Raw genomic sequence first — 23,119 nt, forward strand, 5'->3', positions numbered from 1 at the left:
CACTGGATTAACTCTCATCTGGCTTCTGCTCCAACTTGTTTTAATTTACAGCTTGCCTCTTAAAATGTATTGTTGATTCCACTTGAATCCGTAATTCCCAATATATAAGAGTCAATGTAAAAAGAAACCAGACCATCAAAGAACATGGTAGGTAGACCATCAAAGCTGACACCAAGCCAGAGCATAGAAAAACTCAAAAGAAGTAGTCACGATTGGAAGATGTAGACATGGCCCACAGATTCGCCAAGAGTTGAACATGATTGAATGGATATCACCTTCATCATCATCATCATCATCATCATTAGTCAAGACATATATCTGAATCCAAAAAAGATCTTTTTTTTATTGAAAAGTTTTAAGATACAATTTTCCTTTAAAAAACCCCCCTTCCCCCTCCCTCCTCCCCCTCTCCCTCCTCCCCCCCTACCTCCCCCCCTCCCCCCCCGACTTCCCAGAGCTAAATACAAGGTATATATAAAAAAAGCAAACATAAACAACCATATAATAACAACTATAAATTCTAAAATCCATCACTCTCTAGCTTATATAGGATAAAACAAACCTTAGCAATATTAAATATATATAAAAAACTAAAATAAAAAAAGAAACACTCTCTAGCTTATATAGGATAAAACAAACCTTAATAGTATTAAATATATATTAAAAACAAAAAAAGGAAAAAAAACCCCAAGATAGAAAGAGAAAAAGAAAAAGAAAAAAAAGGAAAAAAAGAGTTATTCAAATACTACATAATACTTCCCAACCCTATACTTATCCTAAATAGACTCCATCCATTTTGTCCATTCCATGATATAACGTTCTTACAGATAATCTTTCAAATTAACCAAAATCTTCACCACCTCAACCAAATCAGAAAACTTTAAAGTCAACTCTTCTATAATCGGCCGTTCCTCTTCCAGTGCCACATCTATAATTATTCCAAAAAAAAAAAAAATTGCAAACAAAACTTTAACCTCCATTTGAGAACCTTCTGTATATTCCACCAAACTTTAATCCAAAAAACCTCACCCTTTCCACAAAACCACCATATAAAAATATATTGCGTCTACACCCAAACCTTTTCCCACCTCCCATACTTGACTATAAATACGTCATAGAAATTCCATAGACTTCTGCAAATTCTGCTATTTTCTCTTCTTAGATCGTTTTGCAGCAGCACGCGTCACCCTCTGTTCTATAGGATCATCCAACGAGGCTATATCTTGATCTCCTCCAACACCGTTGTCTTCTATCTGACCATCTTCAGCCTCTTGATGCACTCCTTCTCCAGATCCCTTTTCAGCTTCCAGAAGTGTTAATGGCATTGCATTTAAAACATTATTGTAGAAATCACGCGCTTGCATCACAGTAACCAGACGGTACCTTTTACCTTCGTGCGTCACCATCAGCCCAACTGGGATCTCCCATCTGAACCTTATATCTCGTTGCTTGAGCTCTTGCACAAGAAATGTAAAATCCTTCCTTCTCCTTAAAATCTTTGGAGGAATTTCTTTTAAGACCAAAACTTCTTGATTAGCAATCACAACTTTAGTATCATAAGCAGCTCGTATAACTTCATGTCTAGTTTCCCTTTTTGCAAAATATACCACCACATCTCTAGGCAACTTTCTCTGTCCAGCAATCCATGAATTCACACGAAACACTTTATCCATGCCTCCTTTTATTTCAGATGCTGGCTGTTTCAATACTACTTCGAAAGCCTCAGAAACCAGCTGCTTTAGATCTTCCTTAATATTCTCCTTTAGGCCTCTAATTCTAATGGCAAACTGCATCTGGTAATATTGAGCAAGACTCAGTTCCTTTTCCATTTTATCTTCATTCTCCAATACTTTTGCTTCTAATATAGCATTCTTTTGAGTCAAATCTTCTAGCTTTTCCTCCAATTCTTCCACACAACGAGCCACTTTACACACTGAAGACAAGATGTCTACCTTCATCACTCTAAACTTCTGTTCCATCCTCTCCTCCATTCTCTCCTCCAATTTCTCCAATTTCTCCTCCATCTGTGCAAATCTATCATTAATTGATTCCAAAATTACCTGGGTGTGTTTTTCAAGAGCATCTTGTAAGTCCTTTGATGTCAATACATCAGGAGGATGCAGCGCCTGCAGTAATGATTGTTGCACCGGCGAAGTTCCAGCACTCCGAAGAGTTTTAGGGGGTGGTTTAGCCGCCATCTTTTACCAATTGTGACGCACTTTCACTTCAGATTTATAATCCAAAAAAGTCCATCAAGCTGGAGAGTAAAATATAATAATCCTCTTCACCTTTTCCTCTTGTATCGCTCTGCCTGCTCCTTTAATCCATAGTCATTCCTTCAGGCAGGGGTGGTCGCAGACGCCTGGCTCTACTCCAAGAAATCAGGAGCAGAGGCGCTGGCCAGCTGGGAGCAGCCCAGGCTACGGGGGAGTTCAATCCTTCAGCCGCCCAAGCCATAAGCTCAGGCGGCCCTGGAGAACTCTACCCCTACCTGGGAGCTCACCCCCTCCTCTTCTCCCGAGGAGGGGGCTTCAAATTCGCCCGAACAGCTGATCGGCGCTGTTTCGGGCGAAAATAACTCAGCTGAGCCGCGGGCAGCCCGGAGAGGCTGTCTTCGGCGCTGCGCCGCCACCGGAAGTCCAAAAAAGATCTTTTTATATAAGTCCACATTCTGTTATAACCAATGCCTTCATGTGATATACAAATCCATTTCAACATGGGAACAGAAAACTAACAGTGGAGATATCTGTATCTTTGTCTCTGCCATTCAAAGTAGTTTTATTTATTTAGTCTATGGAGTCCACAGAGGTCATGCAAACACTGATATACAAATTTAGTTTAAATAAAGTCTCAACAAATACATTGATGAGCCATAGTGGTGCAATGGTTAGAATGCAGTACTGCAGGCTACTTCTGATGATTGCCAGCTGCCAGCAGTTTGGCAGTTCAGTTCTCACCAGCTCAAGGTTGACTCACCCTTCCATCCTTCAAAGGTCAGTAAAATGAGGACCCAGATTGTTGGGGGCAATATGCTGATTCTGTAAACCGCTTAGAGAGGACTGTAAAGCAGTTTATAAGTCTAAATGCTATTGCTATATAAGAAGACCAAATTAATAACAACAGGTAGAACAACCAAGCTTAGGAATGACAATGAAGATGGATAGCTTGTCTTTTAGATCTATGCAGATGTTACATTACTCCATTGTAGCCTAACAGCTGTGATAATATATAACAAAAATTCCAATTTTCAAACCTATATCTGACCTTGGGAAATCAAGTCTGTGATTCACTCCTTACTCTGAAGCATATCATTGTATCCTTCTAAATTTGGTATCCTCCATGTTATGTTGTGATTGCAAGTCCCAGAAATATCAGCCAGTATGGCTAATTCTGGAGGATGCAAGTTTGAAGAGGTTTAAATAATTACATGTGATTTATTTTTTTTGTGGTTTAAAATTTCTGCATGGGTTGTATTTTGCTAGCACCTTATCAGATCATTGTGGGATTCTTTCTGCATATTTTAAGCTAGGTGGCACCTTTGTTAGTGCAAGATGAACAGAAAAACACAATGCATACAATCTTCAAAAACCTGTCTGGACCTGTAGATAATGCATACAAAATACTTCTGAGATTTTTTTAAAAAATAAATTATGAATGTATTTTATTTTCCCCCGAACTGAAAATATGACTGTCAAGCAAATATATCCAAAGACTAAATCTTAAATAAATTGCAGTTTCAATAGTTAAGATAGAGAGAGACATTATTTCACATAATTTCAGTTATTTTTCAAAAAATATTTTCTGTGAGTTGTATCAGGGTCACTTTAAGTTCTTTCACAGTGAGTTTTGTTTCCCATGTTCTGAGCTTATGAACAAAGAGTGGGAGATCAATCAAATAAAAAAATAAACTAAGTATCTACAGGAAACCACTGCAATTGTGGGGGCAGGGTGTGTGTTATGTGTTCTGTCATCAGATGATACTACATACAGTAGTTTCTTTTACTCTAAGGCAGGGGATTGCTGCAATTTTGAACCATATCAAATTGGTTCAGAAAGCAGCAGTGGGCTGGAGGAAGCTTAATTTTTTTCCTGGCAGGAAAAAACCAGGGTATATTCAGTTTTGGAAAGGATAAAATTCTTTTTAAAGAAATAGATTTGCACTATGTGGATGCTCTTGGATCCATAATACTTAAAAAGGCACCATCCTTTACTTTAGTCAGGTCTCTAAGGCAGGGATCCCCAACCCTCAGTCCATGGACTGGCACCAGGTTGCGGCATGCCAGAAACAGGCCGTGCAAACAAGCAAAGCTCCATTCGCGGGATGTAAGCAGTACACAAAACCACACCCCATCCTGTCTCCTTGAAAAACCTCTCCATGGAATGGGTCCCTGGTGCCCAAAAAGTTGGGAGCCACTATTTTAAGTGCACTAAGTGATCTGTGCATTGATTTTAATTCTTATTCAAATGATTGCTTTATTATGGCATATTTGGCACTGATAGATCTTCATACCTTAGAAAAAGACAAATGGTAATTTTGGAATAAATAACAAAAATAAATGGACTCCAGAAGATGGTAGAGGACAGGAAGGCCTGGAGGAACGTTGTCCATAGGGTCACGATGGGTCGGACACGACTTTGCAGCTAACAACAACAAACAAACAAACAAAAATACAGGCAATATTTTGCACTAAACTGCATAGGACAATGAAATTATCTGTAACTTTTAGAAATGTTTTAATTATCATGCAGGAATCTTTTTTTTCCAGGTTATCTGCACCTAGTACCCTTCCTTAAATCTGCTTTGTAATTCAAAAGGCACTTCCAATGCTCAGAACAGATCATTTGCTTCCATCAAACGTACTCGGTAGTAACCTGCACATGAACTCTGATACAGTCCCTTAAAAGGTGTGATGAACCGTAGTTTATGATTACTGTTACTAGTAGTATTACAGTTTGGTGCACTATTCGCCAAAAACATCAGCAGAAAAAAAGCTTGTTTGCATAGAAAACAAAGTACAGCATCTTTGCTGATTTCATAGCTCTCTAAGCCTCACTTATGAGACACCGCGTTATGAGGTCTTTTTTAATGATTGCAACCCTCTGCCTACCTAGAAATAACTTCCACTGAGCTTAATCGGACTTTACTTCTTAGTAAATAACAGAGAACTGTGTGGAAGAGAGAGCCGCGACTACTTCCAGCATATACAGGACAGCAACCTAAATCCTTCAAATTCCTCACAAAATTAAGCGCGCAAAAGAAAATGGCAGTTAATGCAGTTTCAAAAAAAACTTAGAAAACTTACTTACACACGCTCCGCCCTGGGGGAAGAACTTAGGGTAATTTTAAGGGCCGCCTCGCCCAATAATTGCTTTTTTCTTGAGCCGTGTAGGCGGGCTTAGATGTGGCCAAACGTGGGGAGAAAAACCCAAGACCTGTTTGAAAACAACCGCAAATGAGTGGAAGGAACTGAAACTGGTTGGCCGAGGAGAAAGAGCTAGAGAAATCGGCGCTCAGGGACTTCTGAGGAAAAGGGTGACTTTTCAGCATCTTAACTTTTTAAGTTACTTGAGTTCTTTTAACATTCTTCCTCTCTCCCCAACTGTTGTGCCGGAGAAATTAGAACAGGGGTCTTCAAACTTGGCCCTTTTATGACTTGTGGACTTCAACTCCCAGAATTCCTCAGCCAGCAAAGCTGGCTGAGGAATTCTGGGAGTTGAAGTCCACAAGTCATAAAAGGGCCAAGTTTGAAGACCCCTGAATTAGAAGGACGAAATCGCTCGAGCGCAAAGGGCTGTCTTACCTATAGGAAGTGCAAAAATGTTGCTTTCCTCCATTTGAACAAACGCGAGCGCGGTTCGCTCCGTTTTTGTTTTGTTTTTTTAAAAAAAAGTGCACGGGAACACATTTTGCCTGCCCGTGGTGTGAAGAAACTTCTAGAGAGGGCAGGTTGTTGGCTTTTCTCCTGGTTCAGTTGCACGAAACCAGATAATTCTGGTTACCAAGTCAGCTTTGACCAATCTGACCGATCTGCATGTGGTGTTTTTGGGAAGTAAGTTCCGCTGCATTGGGTAGACCTTGCTCTCAAGCGGCTGTGAAAGGTGCAGGTTGAGACACAGCTGCGTACAAGTATCTGAGTTCCTTTATGTTCGATAGATCTCTTCGCTACCGAACCGTGCGTAAGCCTCAGATCTATTAACACGTGCACAGCATTGCAGCCTAAAATCGAGGTGTGGTTTTTTCCCCCCCTCCTTAAATAAGTCTTTCTAAACGCAACAGGACATACTTCGAAGAAATACGTTTTTTAACTAAGAAGTTCTGCAGATTAACCCTACTCGTATTTTACACTCTTAAATCAGCCTAGTTGATTTTTCTGGTTATGAGAAACGGGGTGAGGGGCTGTTACATAACGGTCTTTATACGGAGTGGAACTTTTGCAAGCCGCGGCTGCAGTTCTTTGATGCGGATCTAAGGCTTGCCAGGGTTCGAAGGATAATCTCTGGAAAGTATAGGGCTTCCATACCCGGGCTGCAGATATTCCGGGAGAACGCTAGAAGGCAACAAAAACATACCGAAAAGAGTAATCCTAGATTTTGTGACCCTGGGGAAGATACCGCATGTTAAATTCTTCTCGATTTTTCAGTTATAGTCCTCTGAAGTTAGAAAGCAACAGACTGTCCCCATCCAAAACATTGTGGATATCTTTCCTGGCATGGATTAACCTCCCTGGTTTTTCCCTCCCTCCCTCCCTCCAATTATTTGTATATTAATTAGACTCAGTGAAAAAGTTGGTAAGCAGTAAATCTCATGGATAATTTTGCTCGACTGGAAAATAATGTTTCTAGCTAATTTGAATAGTTAGTGCTACTGGATATGGGTTTTTTTTTCCTATTTTCTAGATTTCATATCCTGATGTACTTGGAAGATGTGGGCAATCATTGCCCAGCTGGAATGTTTATATGTGAATGGTAGACATATTTATTTGGGTTTTTTATACCTTTCAATTCTCACAGGCAATAAACAGGTTATCATATAACATAAGGTTATAACTGTAAAAAAATAATAAGTATAACTTGAAAAACATCAAGTGCACAGCTTTTGGGCTAGAATAATACTCATTTGTCCCTAGTCCTCTCTGGAACAGCCATGTTTCTCAAGGCTCTTTAGAAGCAAATGAAGAAGGGGGTGGTCCAGATATCTGAATATAGGGGCTCATCACGTATGCTCAGTTGCATTCCCTTTTGCACTCAATACTCAGGAAGCCTTCTTTTCCTCATCTTGTTGAGCAGACAGATTCAAACAGAGAGAAGATATTTCTGAGATATCCAGACCCTGAATCTTAAGGCTTTCATGATAACAAGCAGCACCTTCAATTGTACCTGGGTGCTATCCAGTAACTATTTATCACTTAGCAGGAATGTTACATGAAAGAACCCCTTGTTGAACAGTTGCTAGCCTTCAAGAACTACTTATGTGCAGTAGTCCAGGCATAAGTGATAAGGGTGTGAATAATTCTGCAAAACCTCTAATTAAAAAAAAGCCACAGCTTAAAAGTAGTGGTGTACAAAGAAAATCTACAAAATGTTCTACAGGTGGCATTTAATACGGTGAAGTTAACAAAAATGTTTAAAAACACATGTAGCAACTGTTGGAAATGTAGACAGAAACCTTTGGTGGACATGCTCCAAAGCCAAAAGATTCTGGTCAAGAATACACATATGGTTAGAGAAAATGACTAAAAACATAAATTTTAAGCCAGAATTATTTTTGTTAGGCATTATTGTAGGAAATTATGAGAAAGAGTGTATATATCTAATTTTACATGTATTAACTGCAGTGAGAATTGTTTTCGCTCAACATTGGAAAAACGAAGCTTTACCAGCGGAGGAAGTTAATTAAAAATTTTTTAGCCTCACTTAATGCTCAGCAGGAACTACTGTATGAGTCAAAAAAAGACCCCCAAACTGCACAATTCTGTTTGGGAAGAGCAATTCTGGCCAGATGATAAGATTTACCCTAAGCCTATTTAATTTATCCAGACCCTGATAGAATATCTACCACATCTTTTGCCCAGGCCAGAATGGAGATACACAGTTCTCTCTCTATCTCACTCTGTGCCAAGAGTTGACCTCTTCCAGTAGATTTGTACAAATGTTGACAATAGTCAAGATATAGACCAAACCTGCAACAGTCTGCATTTCAGTACTCAGATGTGATTACTGCTCCATTGAAAGTAGCCTCTCAGAAAGGAAGATCACTGAAAAACAGTGCCCCCACTTTCAACTAGCCTAGAAGAATGCCATGGTTGGTGGTATCAAAGGTCCAGCAGAATGAAGAAGCTTGTATTGTCCTTATCCCATTCCCAATAAAGAACATCAATAAGAACAATTAATATAGTTTCTTACGCAAATCTGAATCCCAACTGAAAAGGGTCCAGCTAATCAATTTTTTATATAAAATATGAAGATTGCAGACTGATAATTATTGAGGCTAAGTAGGTTTAGTACCTTCTTGGCAGCATTCACAAAACAAAGTCAGGGATCTAGTCTTAAAGTTGCAGAGCTTACAGCACACACAACTCTACCCAATTCCTCAAGATGCAGAGACTCAAACTGATCCCAAATAATCTTGGAATACAAGACATCTATCTTAACTGGACCTACTCAGCTAATGTCCAATTCACAGCAAATACAGTTTAATCCTCCACATACTTAATAACCCTTTTTCCAGCCTGGATTTATCCAATAGGGATAGATAAACAATGCAGCCATCTACTCACATGTTGCTTTTTCTTACCACCATGGTAAGTATATTAAACTTTTTTTTCTCCATGCAATTGTGTCTGATTCTTGGACACTGCCTGGACAAGTCCCTGCAGGTTTTTTTGGCAAGGTTTTTCAGAAGTGGTTTGCTATTGCTTTCTTCCCAGGACACAGAAAATGACTGGTCTAAAGTCACCCCGCTCATAGTGTCTTGGTATCTAGCCTGATATCTTAACCACTACTATAACAATGAAGCAATGAAATTACAGTTCAACACGGCATTAACTAGCAGAAGCATGGACTAGATGACCTTTGTTTCTTCAAACAGGTTTTATGTGTTTTTTTTAAAGAAATAGCTCTCATTTTAGTCTTTTATGATTGTAATGTATTCTACTAAATTATAGCCTGCAGTCTTTTGCAGTTTTATGCAGTGCTTTTAAGAAAAACATGGAAACTAGAAATGAAATGTTAAGGTACTTCTGATGGGGTTTAAATATGTTCTTCCTATAGTATAACCAGGATATTTCTTCAGTCTAATTTCTCTTAGAAAGGAAGATTTCAGTTAGTGATAGAAAGTAAAAGCATGCCTCATTTTTTAAATTTTTTGGTATAAATAGAATTAGGAATGTGCAGCTCATTTTGGTTGCACTTATAAAGGAACAATGATAATAGTTGTCCATATAGGTTATTGCAAAAATGAAGCTGGAAAGAACTTTGCTTTGCTTTTCAATGATTTGTTTTTCAGATCATTTTACAGATGTTTATGCAGAACCCTGCTGTAGAATAAACAATTTCCATCATTTGTTACCAAAATCTTTATTAAACAAATTTATATGGCTGCCCTACTCACATGTGATGACTCATCCTTTGCAATTATTTTCTGATAAAGATTACTTTCTCTGATGCCGCAATGGCAAAGGTGGTAATCTGAAGTTGAACTGTTTTGAAGAGACTGTTTTTGAGGAGGACTATGTAAGATCAGTTTTAGATTCTAAGTGATTTGCTTCAGCTATTTTCTAGTAGAAGTGACATGCTGGAGGAGTAAGTAAAGTTTATTACTTTGATTTTTGGTAAAGCATCAATAATGGGGATACTTGATTGAATTTTTAGCATTGCTATTTTTAACTAAGATCAGCTGCCAGCTACTCAAAAGCTACACTATGTAATTAAGGTGGAGGCTCAGTATACTCCACTAAAGCAGGCTAACTGGAAGGTCAGGGAGAGTCTTTTTTAAAGGGTGGAGTGAGGTTAATCATAAGCTGTAAGTGCACATTCTTGTGTAATGGAAGAGAACCCAAATAACATGCCAGCCATTTCAGAGGTGCCGTTTAATGCGGTCTTAGATACATTTCCTTTGAAGTTTTTTTTAAAGTCTGTATTTTACTGTATTTTTGACTGCTATTGGGTTCTCAAGTGCACCTACTTTGGTTACTGAATAATGTAATGAACTGCAAAGATGATCTAATACTTTTTGAAAGTGCAAGTAATCTAGCAGGAGTTCAACCATAGTTTTGTGCTGGTTGTAAAATGTCATCTATCATATACATGTTGAGGTTCAAAGCAGCAGCTTATTGCTATCCTTAAACAATCCAGTAAGTTTACTTTAACGACATAATTCTGTGTGTTTTCACTTAGAAGACCCATTAAGGAATCTATTCAGAAAATAAATGAGTGGTTTGAATCCTGGGATGGGAATAAGAATTACTGCTGACAAGCTGTTTTGAGGCCAATACATTCACCATTAATTCAGCCACAGCCTGCCTTATCGCTTTTTTCCCCCTGAAAAAAAGTGGGTTGAATTTACCCTTATAGGACATCCATTGATAATGATCTTTTCCTTTGATCTTTTACCTCTGAACCTTAACCTGTTTACCATTTATCTACAACAGGGGTCTTCAAACTTGGCCCTTTTATGACTTGTGGACCTCAACTCCCAGAATTCCTCAGCCAGCAAAGCTGGCTGAGGAATTCTGGGAGTTGAGGTCCACAAGTCGTAAAAGGGCCAAGTTTGAAGACCCCTGATCTACAATTACCCCCACGGCTGATATCTCCCCTCCTTTTACTTGAGCTAGTTTCGTCAACTTCTGTCAGGGCGTCACACACCCTCTCCCCCTCCCCCCCTCGCCGCTTTGTTTTTGTTTAAGCACTTCTCCGTACGATCACCCGGCTTGTCTCCTTTTACATTGGCCAGGGCCAAGCTGTCCAATCAGATTCGGGCGCTCGTGTTGGTGTTGCTGGGCGGAAGAAAAACAAACAGAAACCAAGGCAAAGCGAGCACTGGTGGTGGCGACTTAAGGGGAGGGGGGAGGGAAAGGTGTGGCTGTCTGGGCAGCTCCGAGGCCGCCGCCTACGGTAATTCGAGTCCCTCGCTGCCGTCGGGGAACGTGACGTTAAAAGCGGAGGACTAGCCGTAGACGTTTTTTTTTCTATGAAGTCGGGAGAGTATTAATTTTGATTATTTTTCACATTTCGGAAACACCCATCTCTCTCTCTCTCTCTCTCCCCGCTTCTCGAGCTGCTCGGGTTGGTGCGGGGACTGCTGCGCCGTTTTTCTTCTGGCACCGTTTGGTCTTTTCTGAGGTGGAGGTTAAGGCAGATCACAGATCTCGTGCGGCTTCCGCTTTCGATCCCTTTTCCTATTCTTGGTCCCATTTCACACTAATGACCATCCTGATAGTAACCCGCTAACCCTGATAGTAATACTGAGGCGGCTGGGGCTCTCCTCCTATAAAAGAGCTTGAAGCGCTCGGCTCTCTTTTAAGTGCCCAGATCCGAGTAAAGATCACTTAAAGTGGAGCGCTATACCCGTTCTTTGCGGCTGCTTTGAAAAGGAGACCGTGCTGAGGGAGAGTAGGAAATAATGGGGGTAGCTTAGTCATCCAGCTTGCAGAAGCAGAATCTTGCCCCTTTTAAAGGAGATTAGAAGCACTTCTTGTCCAAGCAACAACTGCAGCTCTTTATTGCTGTGGCCATCTTCCTGTCATTGTCGGAGTAGCCTTAGACCAGGGGTCGGCAACCTCGGCTCTTTTATGACTCGTGGACTTCAACTCCCAGAATTCCTGAGCCAGCATAGCTGGCTCAGGAATTCTGGGAGTTGAAGTCCACGAGTCATAAAAGAGCCGAGGTTGCCGACCCCTGCCTTAGACTTTACATATCTGGTTTTCACATGGAGACTCCCCAAGACGCAACTTTAGGGATGGCAATCAAGTTTCGCAGAAAAGGGTTCTGGGTCGTTGTGCTCACAATGCTATAACTGAGGTACTTTTGGTAGGTTGTGCTCGACTTTCCCCTGTTGCTGAACTGTAATGTTGTAAAGTCAGCTGTAATTGGTGACTTCTGTTTCAACCGAGTTTTCTGTGATTTGTAAATCTGGATTTCTGGCTTAGCGTTTTGGGTGGTCCCTAGCAGTTGTGTAATTTGTATACTTTCCAAAACTGTTCTGTCATTTAAAGCTACCCAAAACGTCGTTTTAGTGAAAGTTGGCACTTCAGAACTTCTACTCTGGAAATGTTGGTCTTAAGAGTTATTCCCTTTGTTGAAATTAAGAGAAATGGTGGGGTTCCTGTGAAGAGACAGGTTCTGTGAGATTCCAGTGTAATAAGAGATGGTTACTGGGTTACATATCACAGTAAGCCATGTTTTACTTAGCATAGGTTCTTAAATTTTATTCAGTTAATTGAGAGTCAGTTTGGTATAATGGGTTTACCAGGCTATAAATGGGAGACTGTGAGCTCTTTTTTAAGCACAAAACCCACTGGGTGATCTTGAGCCAGTCATTCCCTGTCAATCCTAGGAAGAAGGGAATGGCAAATTACTTTTGAATGTCTTCTGAAGATAACTGCAGGGGGCTAATCCAGGCAGTCAACACTGACTTAAAGACAGACACATACAAACAAAATCAGTTTATTGCTGAGCCACCCTTCCCCAACCTGGAATGTTTCAGATCAATGGATTTTTAACTCACAGAATTCCCCAGCTAGGACGGTCATTGCTGAGAATTACTACTTGAAGTACATACATCAACTGGTAGCCAAGTTAGGGAAGGCCACAACCTAATAAAGTATCATATTTGTATAGCTACCCATTCATTAACTCAAATTACAAATCTGAATTTAGGGATCATTTATTTATTTTATTTATTTTAATTCCATTTATATCCCGCCCTTCTCCGAAGACTCAGGGCGGCTTACAAGCTTAGCAGTAGCCTTCATTCTATGTATATGCCTGCTTATTAGGATCATGACAGCTTGCCTGCATATAGTGACTCAAATAAATGAAGTACTGTAAATGGCCTAGCTTTGCATTACAAACTACAGTAGTCAGATTCAGACATAATAGAACATCAGTGTTCAACAAGAGTATGCTGCAGTGATCTTCCTGTTTATCAGGGAAGAAACTGATACTTTTTGTATTTATTTCATACATGCTAATTCAGCCCCAGAATGTCCAACTTCAAATTATTATATTGGAGGTTTTTTAAACAAGAAAAAGTAAGATTTTAAAGTTGTTCAAATCTTCCTTTTCACATGTTTGACTAGTGCTGAAAAAAATTGATGCTTTTCTTACATGAGGAAACAAAGTTGCTGTATTCTAGCTAAACAGGGATATTTTCTTAGATAAAAATGAATAAAACATTGAATGCCAAGTAATAAAATGATTTTAAGTACAGTATTACATTTAATTTGAATTGTGTTTTTATTATTTGATAATGAAGTTAATTTTCTATTCAGTATAACCAAAGTCATTGGATACAAGATGGGTGGCATATAAATTTAATTTCTTTGGCCTTCCTCTTTTTCTGTGAACATCTGGTGTTATCCAATTGGTTGCGGCCTTTGCTGGATGTTGTTCATTCATGTGGAGCACCTGTCCACCAAAGCACATTCTACATTTTATCACTATCTCAGTCTTCAGGAATTATTTCTTTGTAGAATTTCCTTATTTGTGACAGTCCCAATAGATGTGAAGAATCATTCTGAGACAATGTTGTTGGAAGATGTTGATTTTATGAATAATTCTTGTTGTAGATTTCCAGGTCTCACTGACATAGATAGTAGTTGGTATCACAATGACATTAAATAATCTCATTTTGGTTGCTGTGTTTATAACAGGTATGGTCCAATTGAGCGCATTTATTTTTTATCTATTTATTTATTTATTTATTAATGGGACTTATATCCCGCCCTATCTCCCGAAGGACTCAGGGCGGCTAACAACAATAACATATAATAAGTACAGAAATTAAGATAAAATTAGACAGTTGCTTTACCTATTTGGCATTTCATATTTTCCTTTCCCCATCTGTATCCATGATGCTACCAAGGTAGTTAAATTGTTCCACAAAAGTTTAAGGCCTGTCCTCCTAATGTTGGAGTGGTGTTTTGAACATTGCCACGTGCATCATCTTAGTCATGACTTCACTAATTTTTAAGCCCACTTTACTTGCCTCTGCTTCAAGTGCCAGTGTCATTTTTCAGCTGTGTTTTCAAGTAAAGCTATGCCATCAGCAAAATCTAGGTCAGCCTTGTTTATTCCACAGAATGCCGAACTCCAACTTATTCATTGCCTTTTTCATGGTATAGTCTATGATAATCAGTAATAAAAATGGAGATAGAACACAACCTGCTGTACACCGGTACTAATTGCAAATAAGTCAGTACTGCCAGTTTTTACACAGCACTTAGTGTTGTAAAGGGTTCTGAAGATATTGACATATGTTTGTAAATAAAATAGCCAAGATATTAAACTTTTGCAGCACTTTTTAATAGCTATAGACTCAGTATATTTGTTATTGCTAAAAAGAGTGACAATATATTCTCTGTGTGGTTCAAAGCACTGTAGATGGGAAAATAAACTTTGTTAAACGAGGTTTAATTTATGCTTAAAAGAGCAAAAGGTATGCAATGGCTCAGTGGTAATGATGCTGAGTTAGACTGTTAAAGGTCTACAACTCTGTAGTTCAAGATCCAAGTGCTGTGAGATGGAATGAGCTCCTGTTACTAGTCCCAGCTCCTGCCAACCTAGCAGTTTGAAAGAATACACGTTCAAGTAAATAAATAGATACCACATATAAGCATGTGAGAAGGTAATAATGTTCTGTGTTTCACCTTATACTTTGTGTTGTGGCATGATGTCATGTAAGCCAGATGACCACAGAATTGTCTCTAGACAGCGCTGACTCTTTGGCTTAAGAGACAGAGTTGAGCACTTCTCCCTAAAGTCAGTCACGAGTAACAGGGACACTTTTACCTTTACCCTTTAAAAGAGCAAATTCAAAATGTACTATAAGCCATAGTCTTCTTAATATTTAAAGATGTAGCTGGAGATATGATTTGATTTTAAAATGTCAACTAATTATATTTTCTTTATTTTATTTTTAAATGTATTTAGCAGGTGGCAGACTTCCCCTATTGCTCTATAATTCTTAGCAGAAGTTGAATCTTGTTGTTCCTTTGGTAATAATATATTGGTCTCTCTTCACAATTCTGGTATTGGAGTGCCCTGTAAAATAGAATTCACCACTGTCTAAAATGGTTGCAAAAATTGATCCTCAAAACATTTATAATAACCTGGTAATACATTTGCCTCCTGGTGTCTTTCCTATTTTAATTTTTTTACAGTTTCTGATATCTGCTAATAGTTATAGGGATATTCATAATTAGTCTCTAAGATTGTGAGAATTTAATTAGGTTCTATTTTTAAAATACTCAGTTATGCGTTTCAAGGAAATAGCGTATATGCTGTACAAATTGGAATAAAAGTCATGAATTTTTTAATGTATATATGCATTATCCAATAATACAGTGCTGGCATCCTGAATTTTCAATATCCTTTTTCCTTTCTTGATTGATAAGTAAACCATTTCCTTGATTTATTTCCAAACTCAAAATTCTTCTGTTTTATATAGTTCAATTTAGTCTGTTTTTCTTATATTTAACATAGGTAATTGTCATAAAATGTTGATCTGATATACAATAATTGAATTTGCTAATGGTTTTTGTAAGCCATCTTTTTAAAAAATTTCATCCAAAATAGCCTGCATTTTTTCTTGGGATTTCTTTTTCAAATTCCATTATATTGAATAAAATAAGTATTCTCTTATAAAGGCTTTACTTGTATCCCAACCATACTTTAAATCAATATCTATTTAAATAGTTATCAAAAAACCAATTTCTTTTTACAGTCATCTACTACTAATTCTTTCTGTAATATCCCTTCATTTTATATCTATAAAAAGTTGTAGATTTTCTCTTAAATATTAAACTGAGTTATGGTTAGAAAAGTTTAGGTAAAATATCCACCTTAGAAATCTTATTTGCTAAATTCTTAAGAATCCATATCATGTCATTTCTTGAAAGCCATCTGTGTCTGAAAAATTTAAGCATATACAAAAAAGTAATTTTAACTTTTGTCCTTTCTTTTGACATTTTAGTTTTACTGGACTATTTTGTCTATGCCAAACTCAAATAGAGAAATACAGTGTTACCTCAGTTTAGCTGAGCCCAGTGGATTTCATGTGCAACAGCTCAAACAGATTCAGTGACTAATACAAATGAGGCAAATACTCCATTTGGATCAGTGTAGATAATGCAAATGATTTAAATAATCAAAATAACATTTTCCATTTGTGAAAAATGATCAACCCTCTTCTCTGATGAATACATAAACCATTCTTTTAGGTGCTGTGACATTTAACTATGGGTTTATTGGATAACCCTATGTATGCTTATACACTATTTATTTGCCTCTCAGAAGTAAGTTCCTTCAAGTTCAAGGCTTTTAGATGAGTACTTATAAGATCAGTCACAAGTATAAACAGCTTAGAAATATGTTATTTTTCAGTTTTCAACTCTCAGCTAGTGGATGTTTTTCCTTCCTGGGAGGGAGGTATGTTCATCCCTTACTTAAATAATGTGAACAAGATGTTATTTTCTATATAGGTTGTTGTGATTATATTTGGATGCAAAGTCTTACTGTCAAGAAAGCTTGATAGTCCCACACCATAGCCTGAGTTTGATCTAACTACTATAATGTAGTTTGTATAATGTACATTTAGTTGATAAAATTCAAGAGTTTATAAAAGTCATATTGAATTCATAAAGCACTATTCTGTTACTTTTTCTTTTGCTTTCAAGGAGACTGACCTTATGTAATGGAAGACATTATCAAGACGAAAGGAATTAATTTTACAAATTAATCAGTTACTTGGACATCTTGAGATCTAAGTGAACTAGCAAAAAGAAAATACATCAGCAACCTGTATAACTTGTGAATGATTGGCTGAGGTAATGCAGAAAAACCCCTTGCTGTGAGGTATGAAGTAAGACACCTGATGTCATAATATGAGCCCTTAGCAATGCATGGTATTTGCTTGTTAAAGGTGGAGGAAGAATGTGGAGAAAGAAGTTATATGGGTCAGATATTGACTGGGAACTTTACTGGGATTTCTTAATATTTAATAAAAGGCTCCCAGGTAAATTTTAATATTCTGTTAGAATGGTTGTCTGCTTTCTCTCTGATACATGTATTGTTACCATGCTACCTAAACTGAGCGTGATTAGAAATAAAACTTGTCGATGGTGCTAACTTATTTTAAAATACTATGTTAAAAATGTCATAAAATTTAACAATTAAGGGTTGACAAGTGAACATAGAGTAATAGAAATTCCTGATTATCTACTTTTAGGGTAAAAGAATGCATACAAACAAAATGGTACCATATGTATAATACTTTGAGAAGTGCAAAAGAGCCCCATATAGACAAATTAGGCAACCAGTATTGATAATCAATTTCTATTAAAATAATGGTAATAAGATTCTATTTAGGACATACAGTTTTCTTATGTATGCTAAAGGGTACATATTTGAGGTGCAGAGTCTACAATTGCTCTTACTTGTATTGAAGTGCACAAGTATGGCAGATATTTTGATTTGTTAAAAAGTTGCTCAGTTGGTGAAATAAGAATATTATCGAATTTTTAAAGAGATAAGTAGCAAAATGAAATGTTTTTAAATCATGAGAATTTGTTCCTCTTGCTAACTCACTGTTAAATAACACTACAGTTACATTAATTTAATATTCACTAAGTAGCCATTGTCAATTTGTCAGGGAATATAGTTCTTGCTAGCAGTCACAATTGGGATCAGCCAATTGGGACCAGTCATTAGGCAAAGCGGTTGCTAAGTGAAACTGTGACTGTGCCTGTGATCTTATTTAAGCTTTTTGTTTATAGACCTGTGAAGGCTGTAAATATTGAGGATTGAAGGATTTACTTTTTCAGCCCTAAATGATGACTACTTGTACAGGATTTTCACAAGTTACTAAAACTGACGTAATTGTGCTAAAATTTTCTTAATTTCCCTTAACTAGGTCAGAAACAATAAAAACTTCATTTATATTCAGTGTAGTTGAAATACTGTTGAACAAGTATGGAAGTAGAAAATGAACAGACAGACATCATCAATACAACAGGTAAGAAAGTTTTAAAAAAGCACAGTTAAAAACCAGAAAATATTATATTCACCTTTTCTAAAAGTATTTTATGAATATACTTTATTGTATATTTTAAGACCCCTTCATGGATTACTGCCTTGTCGTGGTGAAGGGGCTTGCGTAATTCAATGAAGCTATGAGCTATGCCGTGCAGGGCCACCCAAGACGGACAGGTCATAGCAGAGAGTTCTGACAAAACGTGATCCACTGGAGAAGGAAATGGCAACCCACTCCAGTATCTTTGCCATGAAAACCCTATGGACAGTACCAAAAGGCAAAACGATATGACGCTGGAAGATGAGCCCCTCAGGTCGGAAGGCGTCCAATATGCTACTGGGGAAGAGCAGAGGGCTAGTACTAGTAGCGCCAGAAAGAATGAAGCGACTGGGCCAAAGCCGAAAGGACGCTCAGCTGTGGATGTGTCTGGTGGTGAAAGGAAAGTCCGATGCTGTAAAGATTTTTTCTCCATAGGAACCTGGAATGTAAGATCCATGAATCAAGGAAAACTGGACGTGGTCAAACAAGAGATGACAAGACTGAACATTGACATCTTAGGTATCAGCGAACTAAAATGGACAGGAATGGGTGAATTTAATTCAGATGACCATCAGGTATACTACTGCGGGCAAGAATCCTTCAGAAGAAATGGAGTAGCCTTCATAGTCAATAAAAGAGTAGGAAAAGCAATACTGGGATACAATCCTCAAAATGACAGAATGATCTCAGTTCGAATCCAAGGCAAACCATTCAATATCACAGTAGTCCAAGTCTATGCCCCAACCACCAGTGCTGAAGAGGATGAAATTGACCAGTTCTATGAAGCACTACAGCACCTTATAGAACTAACACCAAAAAATGATGTTCTTATCATCATGGGGGATTGGAATGCTAAAGTAGGAAGCCAAAAGATAACTGGAATAACAGGCAAGTTTGGCCTTGGAGTGCAAAATGAAGCAGGGCACAGGCTGATAGAATTCTGTCAAGAGAATACGATGGTCATAGCAAACACTCTTTTCCAACAACCCAAGAGACGGCTCTACACATGGACATCACCAGATGGTCAACACAGAAATCAGATTGACTATATGCTCTGCAGCCAAAGATGGAGAATCTCTATACAGTCAGTAAAAACAAGACCAGGAGCTGACTGTGGCTCAGACCATGAGCTTCTCCTTGCAAAGTTTAGGCTTAAACTGAAGAAAGTAGGGAAAAGCACTAGGTCAGTCAGGTATGAATTAAATCATATCCCTGTTGAATATACAGTAGAGGTGACAAATAGATTTAAGGAATTAGATCTGATAGACAGAGTGCCTGAAGAACTATGGACAGAGGTTCGTGACATTGTACAACAGGTAGCAACCAAAACCATCCCAAAGAAAAAGAAATGCAAGAAAGCAAAATGGCTGTCTGAGGAAGCTTTGCAAATAGCTGAGGAAAGGAGGGAAGCGAAAGGCAAGGGAGAAAAAGAAAGATACACCCAATTGAATGCAGAATTCCAGAGAATAGCTAGAAGAGATAAGAATGCCTTCTTAAATGAACAGTGTAAAGAAATAGAAGAAAACAATAGAATAGGGAGGACCAGAGATCTTTTCAAGAAAATTGGAGAAATGAAGGGAACGTTTAATGCAAAAATGGGCATGATAAAGGACCAAAATGGCAGGGACCTAACAGAGGCAGAAGAGATTAAGAAGAGGTGGCAAAATTACACAGAAGAACTATACAAGAATGAGCTTAACGTCCCTGATAATCACAATGAGGTGGTCACTGACCTCGAGCCAGACATCCTAGAATGTGAAGTGAAGTGGGCCTTAGAAAAGCTGAGCAACAACAAAGCTAGTGGAGGTGACAGTATTCCAGCTGAGCTATTCAAAATCTTAAAAGACAATGCAGTAAAAGTGCTACACTCAATTTGCCAGCAAATTTGGAAAACTCAACAGTGGCCACAGGATTGGAAAAGATCAGTTTACATTCCAATTCCTAAGAAAGGCAGTGCCAAAGAATGTTCAAACTATCGCACCATTGCACTCATTTCTCATGCTAGTAAAGTCATGCTTAAAATCCTACAAGCTAGACTTCAGCAGTATGTGGATCGAGAACTACCAGAAGTGCAGGCAGGATTTCGAAGAGGCAGAGGAACTAGAGATCAAATTGCCAACATACGCTGGATCATGGAGAAAGCTAGGGAGTTCCAGAAAAACATCTACTTCTGCTTCATTGACTATGCTAAAGCCTTTGATTGTGTGGATCATAACAAACTGTGGCAAGTTCTTAAAGAGATGGGAGTACCAGACCATCTTATTGGTCTCTTGAGAAACCTATATGCGGGTCAAGAAGCAACAGTGAGAACTGGACACGGAACCACTGATTGGTTCAAAATTGGGAAAGGAGTCCGGCAAGGCTGTATACTGTCGCCCTGCCTATTTAACTTATATGCAGAGCACATCATGAGAAAGGCAGGGCTAGATGAATCAAAAGTTGGAATTAAGATTGCCGGAAGAAATATCAACAACCTAAGATACACAGATGATACCACTCTAATGGCAGAAAGTGAAGAAGAACTAAAGAGCCTCTTGTTGCAGGTGAAGAAGGAGAGTGCAAAACTTGGGTTGAAACTTAACATTAAGAAAACCAAGATCATGGCATCTGGCCCTCTCAATTCCTGGCAAATAGATGGGGAAGAAATGGAGGTAGTGACAGATTTTATTTTCCTGGGCTCCAAGATCACTGCAGATGGGGACTGTAGCCAAGAAATTAAAAGACGCTTGCTCCTGGGGAGGAAAGCCATGGCAAATCTAGACAGCACACTAAAAAGCAGAGACATCACCCTGTCAACAAAAGTGCGTATAGTCAAGGCTATGGTCTTTCCAGTTGCAATGTATGGTAGTGAAAGTTGGACCATAAGAAAGGCTGAGCGCCAAAGAATTGAGGCCTTTGAACTGTGGTGCTGGAGAAGACTCCTGCGAGTCCCTTGGACTGCAAGGCGATCAAACCGGTCAGTCCTAGAGGAGATCAATCCTGACTGCTCTTTAGAAGGCCAGATCCTGAAGCTAAAACTCAAGTACTTTGGCCACCTAATGAGAAGGAAGGACTCCCTGGAGAAGAGCCTAATGCTGGGGAAGATCGAGGGCAATAGAAGAAGGGGACGACAGAGAATGAGGTGGCTGGATGGAGTCACTGAAGCAGTAGGCGTGAGCTTAAATGGACTCCAGAAGATGGTAGAGGACAGGAAGGCCTGGAGGAATGTTGTCCATAGGGTCGCGATGGGTCGGACACGACTTCGCAGCTAACAACAACAAAATATTTTAAGAAAAAATATATATTCAGGAAAGGGAAAACACTTAAAAAAGGTGAAAGTAGGAAAAGTAAAAAAGGGATTCACAAGTACAAAGAAATTAAAACTTTTCAATATTTCATTAATTGATTGTAACTAAACATATTTCCCCTTCATGGATTACTGCCTTGTCATGGCGAAGGGGCTTGCGTAATTCAATGAAGCTATGAGCTATGCCGTGAAGGGCCACCCAAAACGGAAAGGTCATAGCAGAGAGTTCTGACAAAACGTGATCCACTGGAGAAGGAAATGGCAACCCACTACAGTATCTGCCATGAAAACCCTATGGACAGTACCAAAAGGCAAAACGATATGACGCTGGAAGATGAGCCCCTCAGGTCGGAAGGCGTCCAATATGCTACTGGGGAAGAGCAGAGGGCTAGTACTAGTAGCGCCAGAAAGAATGAAGCGACTGGGCCAAAGCCGAAAGGACGCTCAGCTGTGGATATGTCTGGTGGTGAAAGGAAAGTCCGATGCTGTAAAGATTCTTTCTCCATAGGAACCTGGAATGTAAGATCCATGAATCAAGGAAAGCTGGACATGGTCAAACAAGAGATGACAAGACTACGGTAAACATTGACATCTTAGGTATCAGCGAACTAAAATGGACAGGAATGGGTGAATTTAATTCAGATGACCATCAGGTATACTACTGCGGGCAAGAATCCCTCAGAAGAAATAGAGTAGCCTTCATAGTCAATAAAAGAGTAGGAAAAGCAATACTGGGACACAACCCTCAAAATGACAGAATGAACTCAGTTCGAATCCAAGGCAAACCATTCAATATCACAGTAGTCAAAGTCTATGCCCCAACCACCGGTGCTGAAGAGGATGAAATTGACCGGTTCTATGAAGCCCTACAGCACCTTATAGAACTAACACCCAAAAATGATGTCCTTATCATCATGGGGGATTGGAATGCTAAAGTAGGAAGCCAAAAGATAACTGGAATAACAGGCAAGTTTGGCCTTGGAGTGCAAAATGAAGCAGGGCACAGGCTGATAGAATTCTGTCAAGAGAATACGATGGTCATAGCAAACACTCTTTTCCAACAACCCAAGAGACGGCTCTACACATGGACATCACCAGATGGTCAACACAGAAATCAGATTGACTATATGCTCTGCAGCCAAAGATGGAGAATCTCTATACAGTCAGTAAAAACAAGACCAGGAGCTGACTGTGGCTCAGACCATGAGCTTCTCCTTGCAAAGTTTAGGCTTAAACTGAAGAAAGTAGGGAAAAGCACTAGGTCAGTCAGGTATGAATTAAATCATATCCCTGTTGAATATACAGTAGAGGTGACAAATAGATTTAAGGAATTAGATCTGATAGACAGAGTGCCTGAAGAACTATGGACAGAGGTTCGTGACATTGTACAACAGGTAGCAACCAAAACCATCCCAAAGAAAAAGAAATGCAAGAAAGCAAAATGGCTGTCTGAGGAAGCTTTGCAAATAGCTGAGGAAAGGAGGGAAGCGAAAGGCAAGGGAGAAAAAGAAAGATACACCCAATTGAATGCAGAATTCCAGAGA

General features: G+C 38.8%; 1 protein-coding gene across 2 annotated transcripts in view; it reads left to right on the forward strand.

Moving 5' to 3' along the window:
• Positions 1 to 5,381: 5,381 nt before the first annotated feature.
• PDCD4 (programmed cell death 4) overlaps positions 5,382 to 23,119 on the forward strand; it is a 36,461-nt gene continuing 18,723 nt past the window's right edge. Inside the window, exons 1-3 of one of the 2 annotated variants that reach the window (XM_083365010.1) lie at positions 5,382 to 5,533; positions 16,896 to 17,073; positions 18,131 to 18,232. In XM_083365010.1, the coding sequence (XP_083221136.1) occupies positions 18,190 to 18,232 (43 nt within the window). In that variant the 5' untranslated portion in view covers positions 5,382 to 5,533; positions 16,896 to 17,073; positions 18,131 to 18,189. The remainder of the gene's footprint in view (positions 5,534 to 16,895; positions 17,074 to 18,130; positions 18,233 to 23,119) is intronic. The other variant, XM_083365009.1, reaches the window with a different exon arrangement.

This window comes from Vipera ursinii (assembly GCF_947247035.1).
Source record: "Vipera ursinii genome assembly, chromosome: 5".
In the NCBI taxonomy this organism is placed as follows: domain Eukaryota; kingdom Metazoa; phylum Chordata; class Lepidosauria; order Squamata; family Viperidae; genus Vipera; species Vipera ursinii.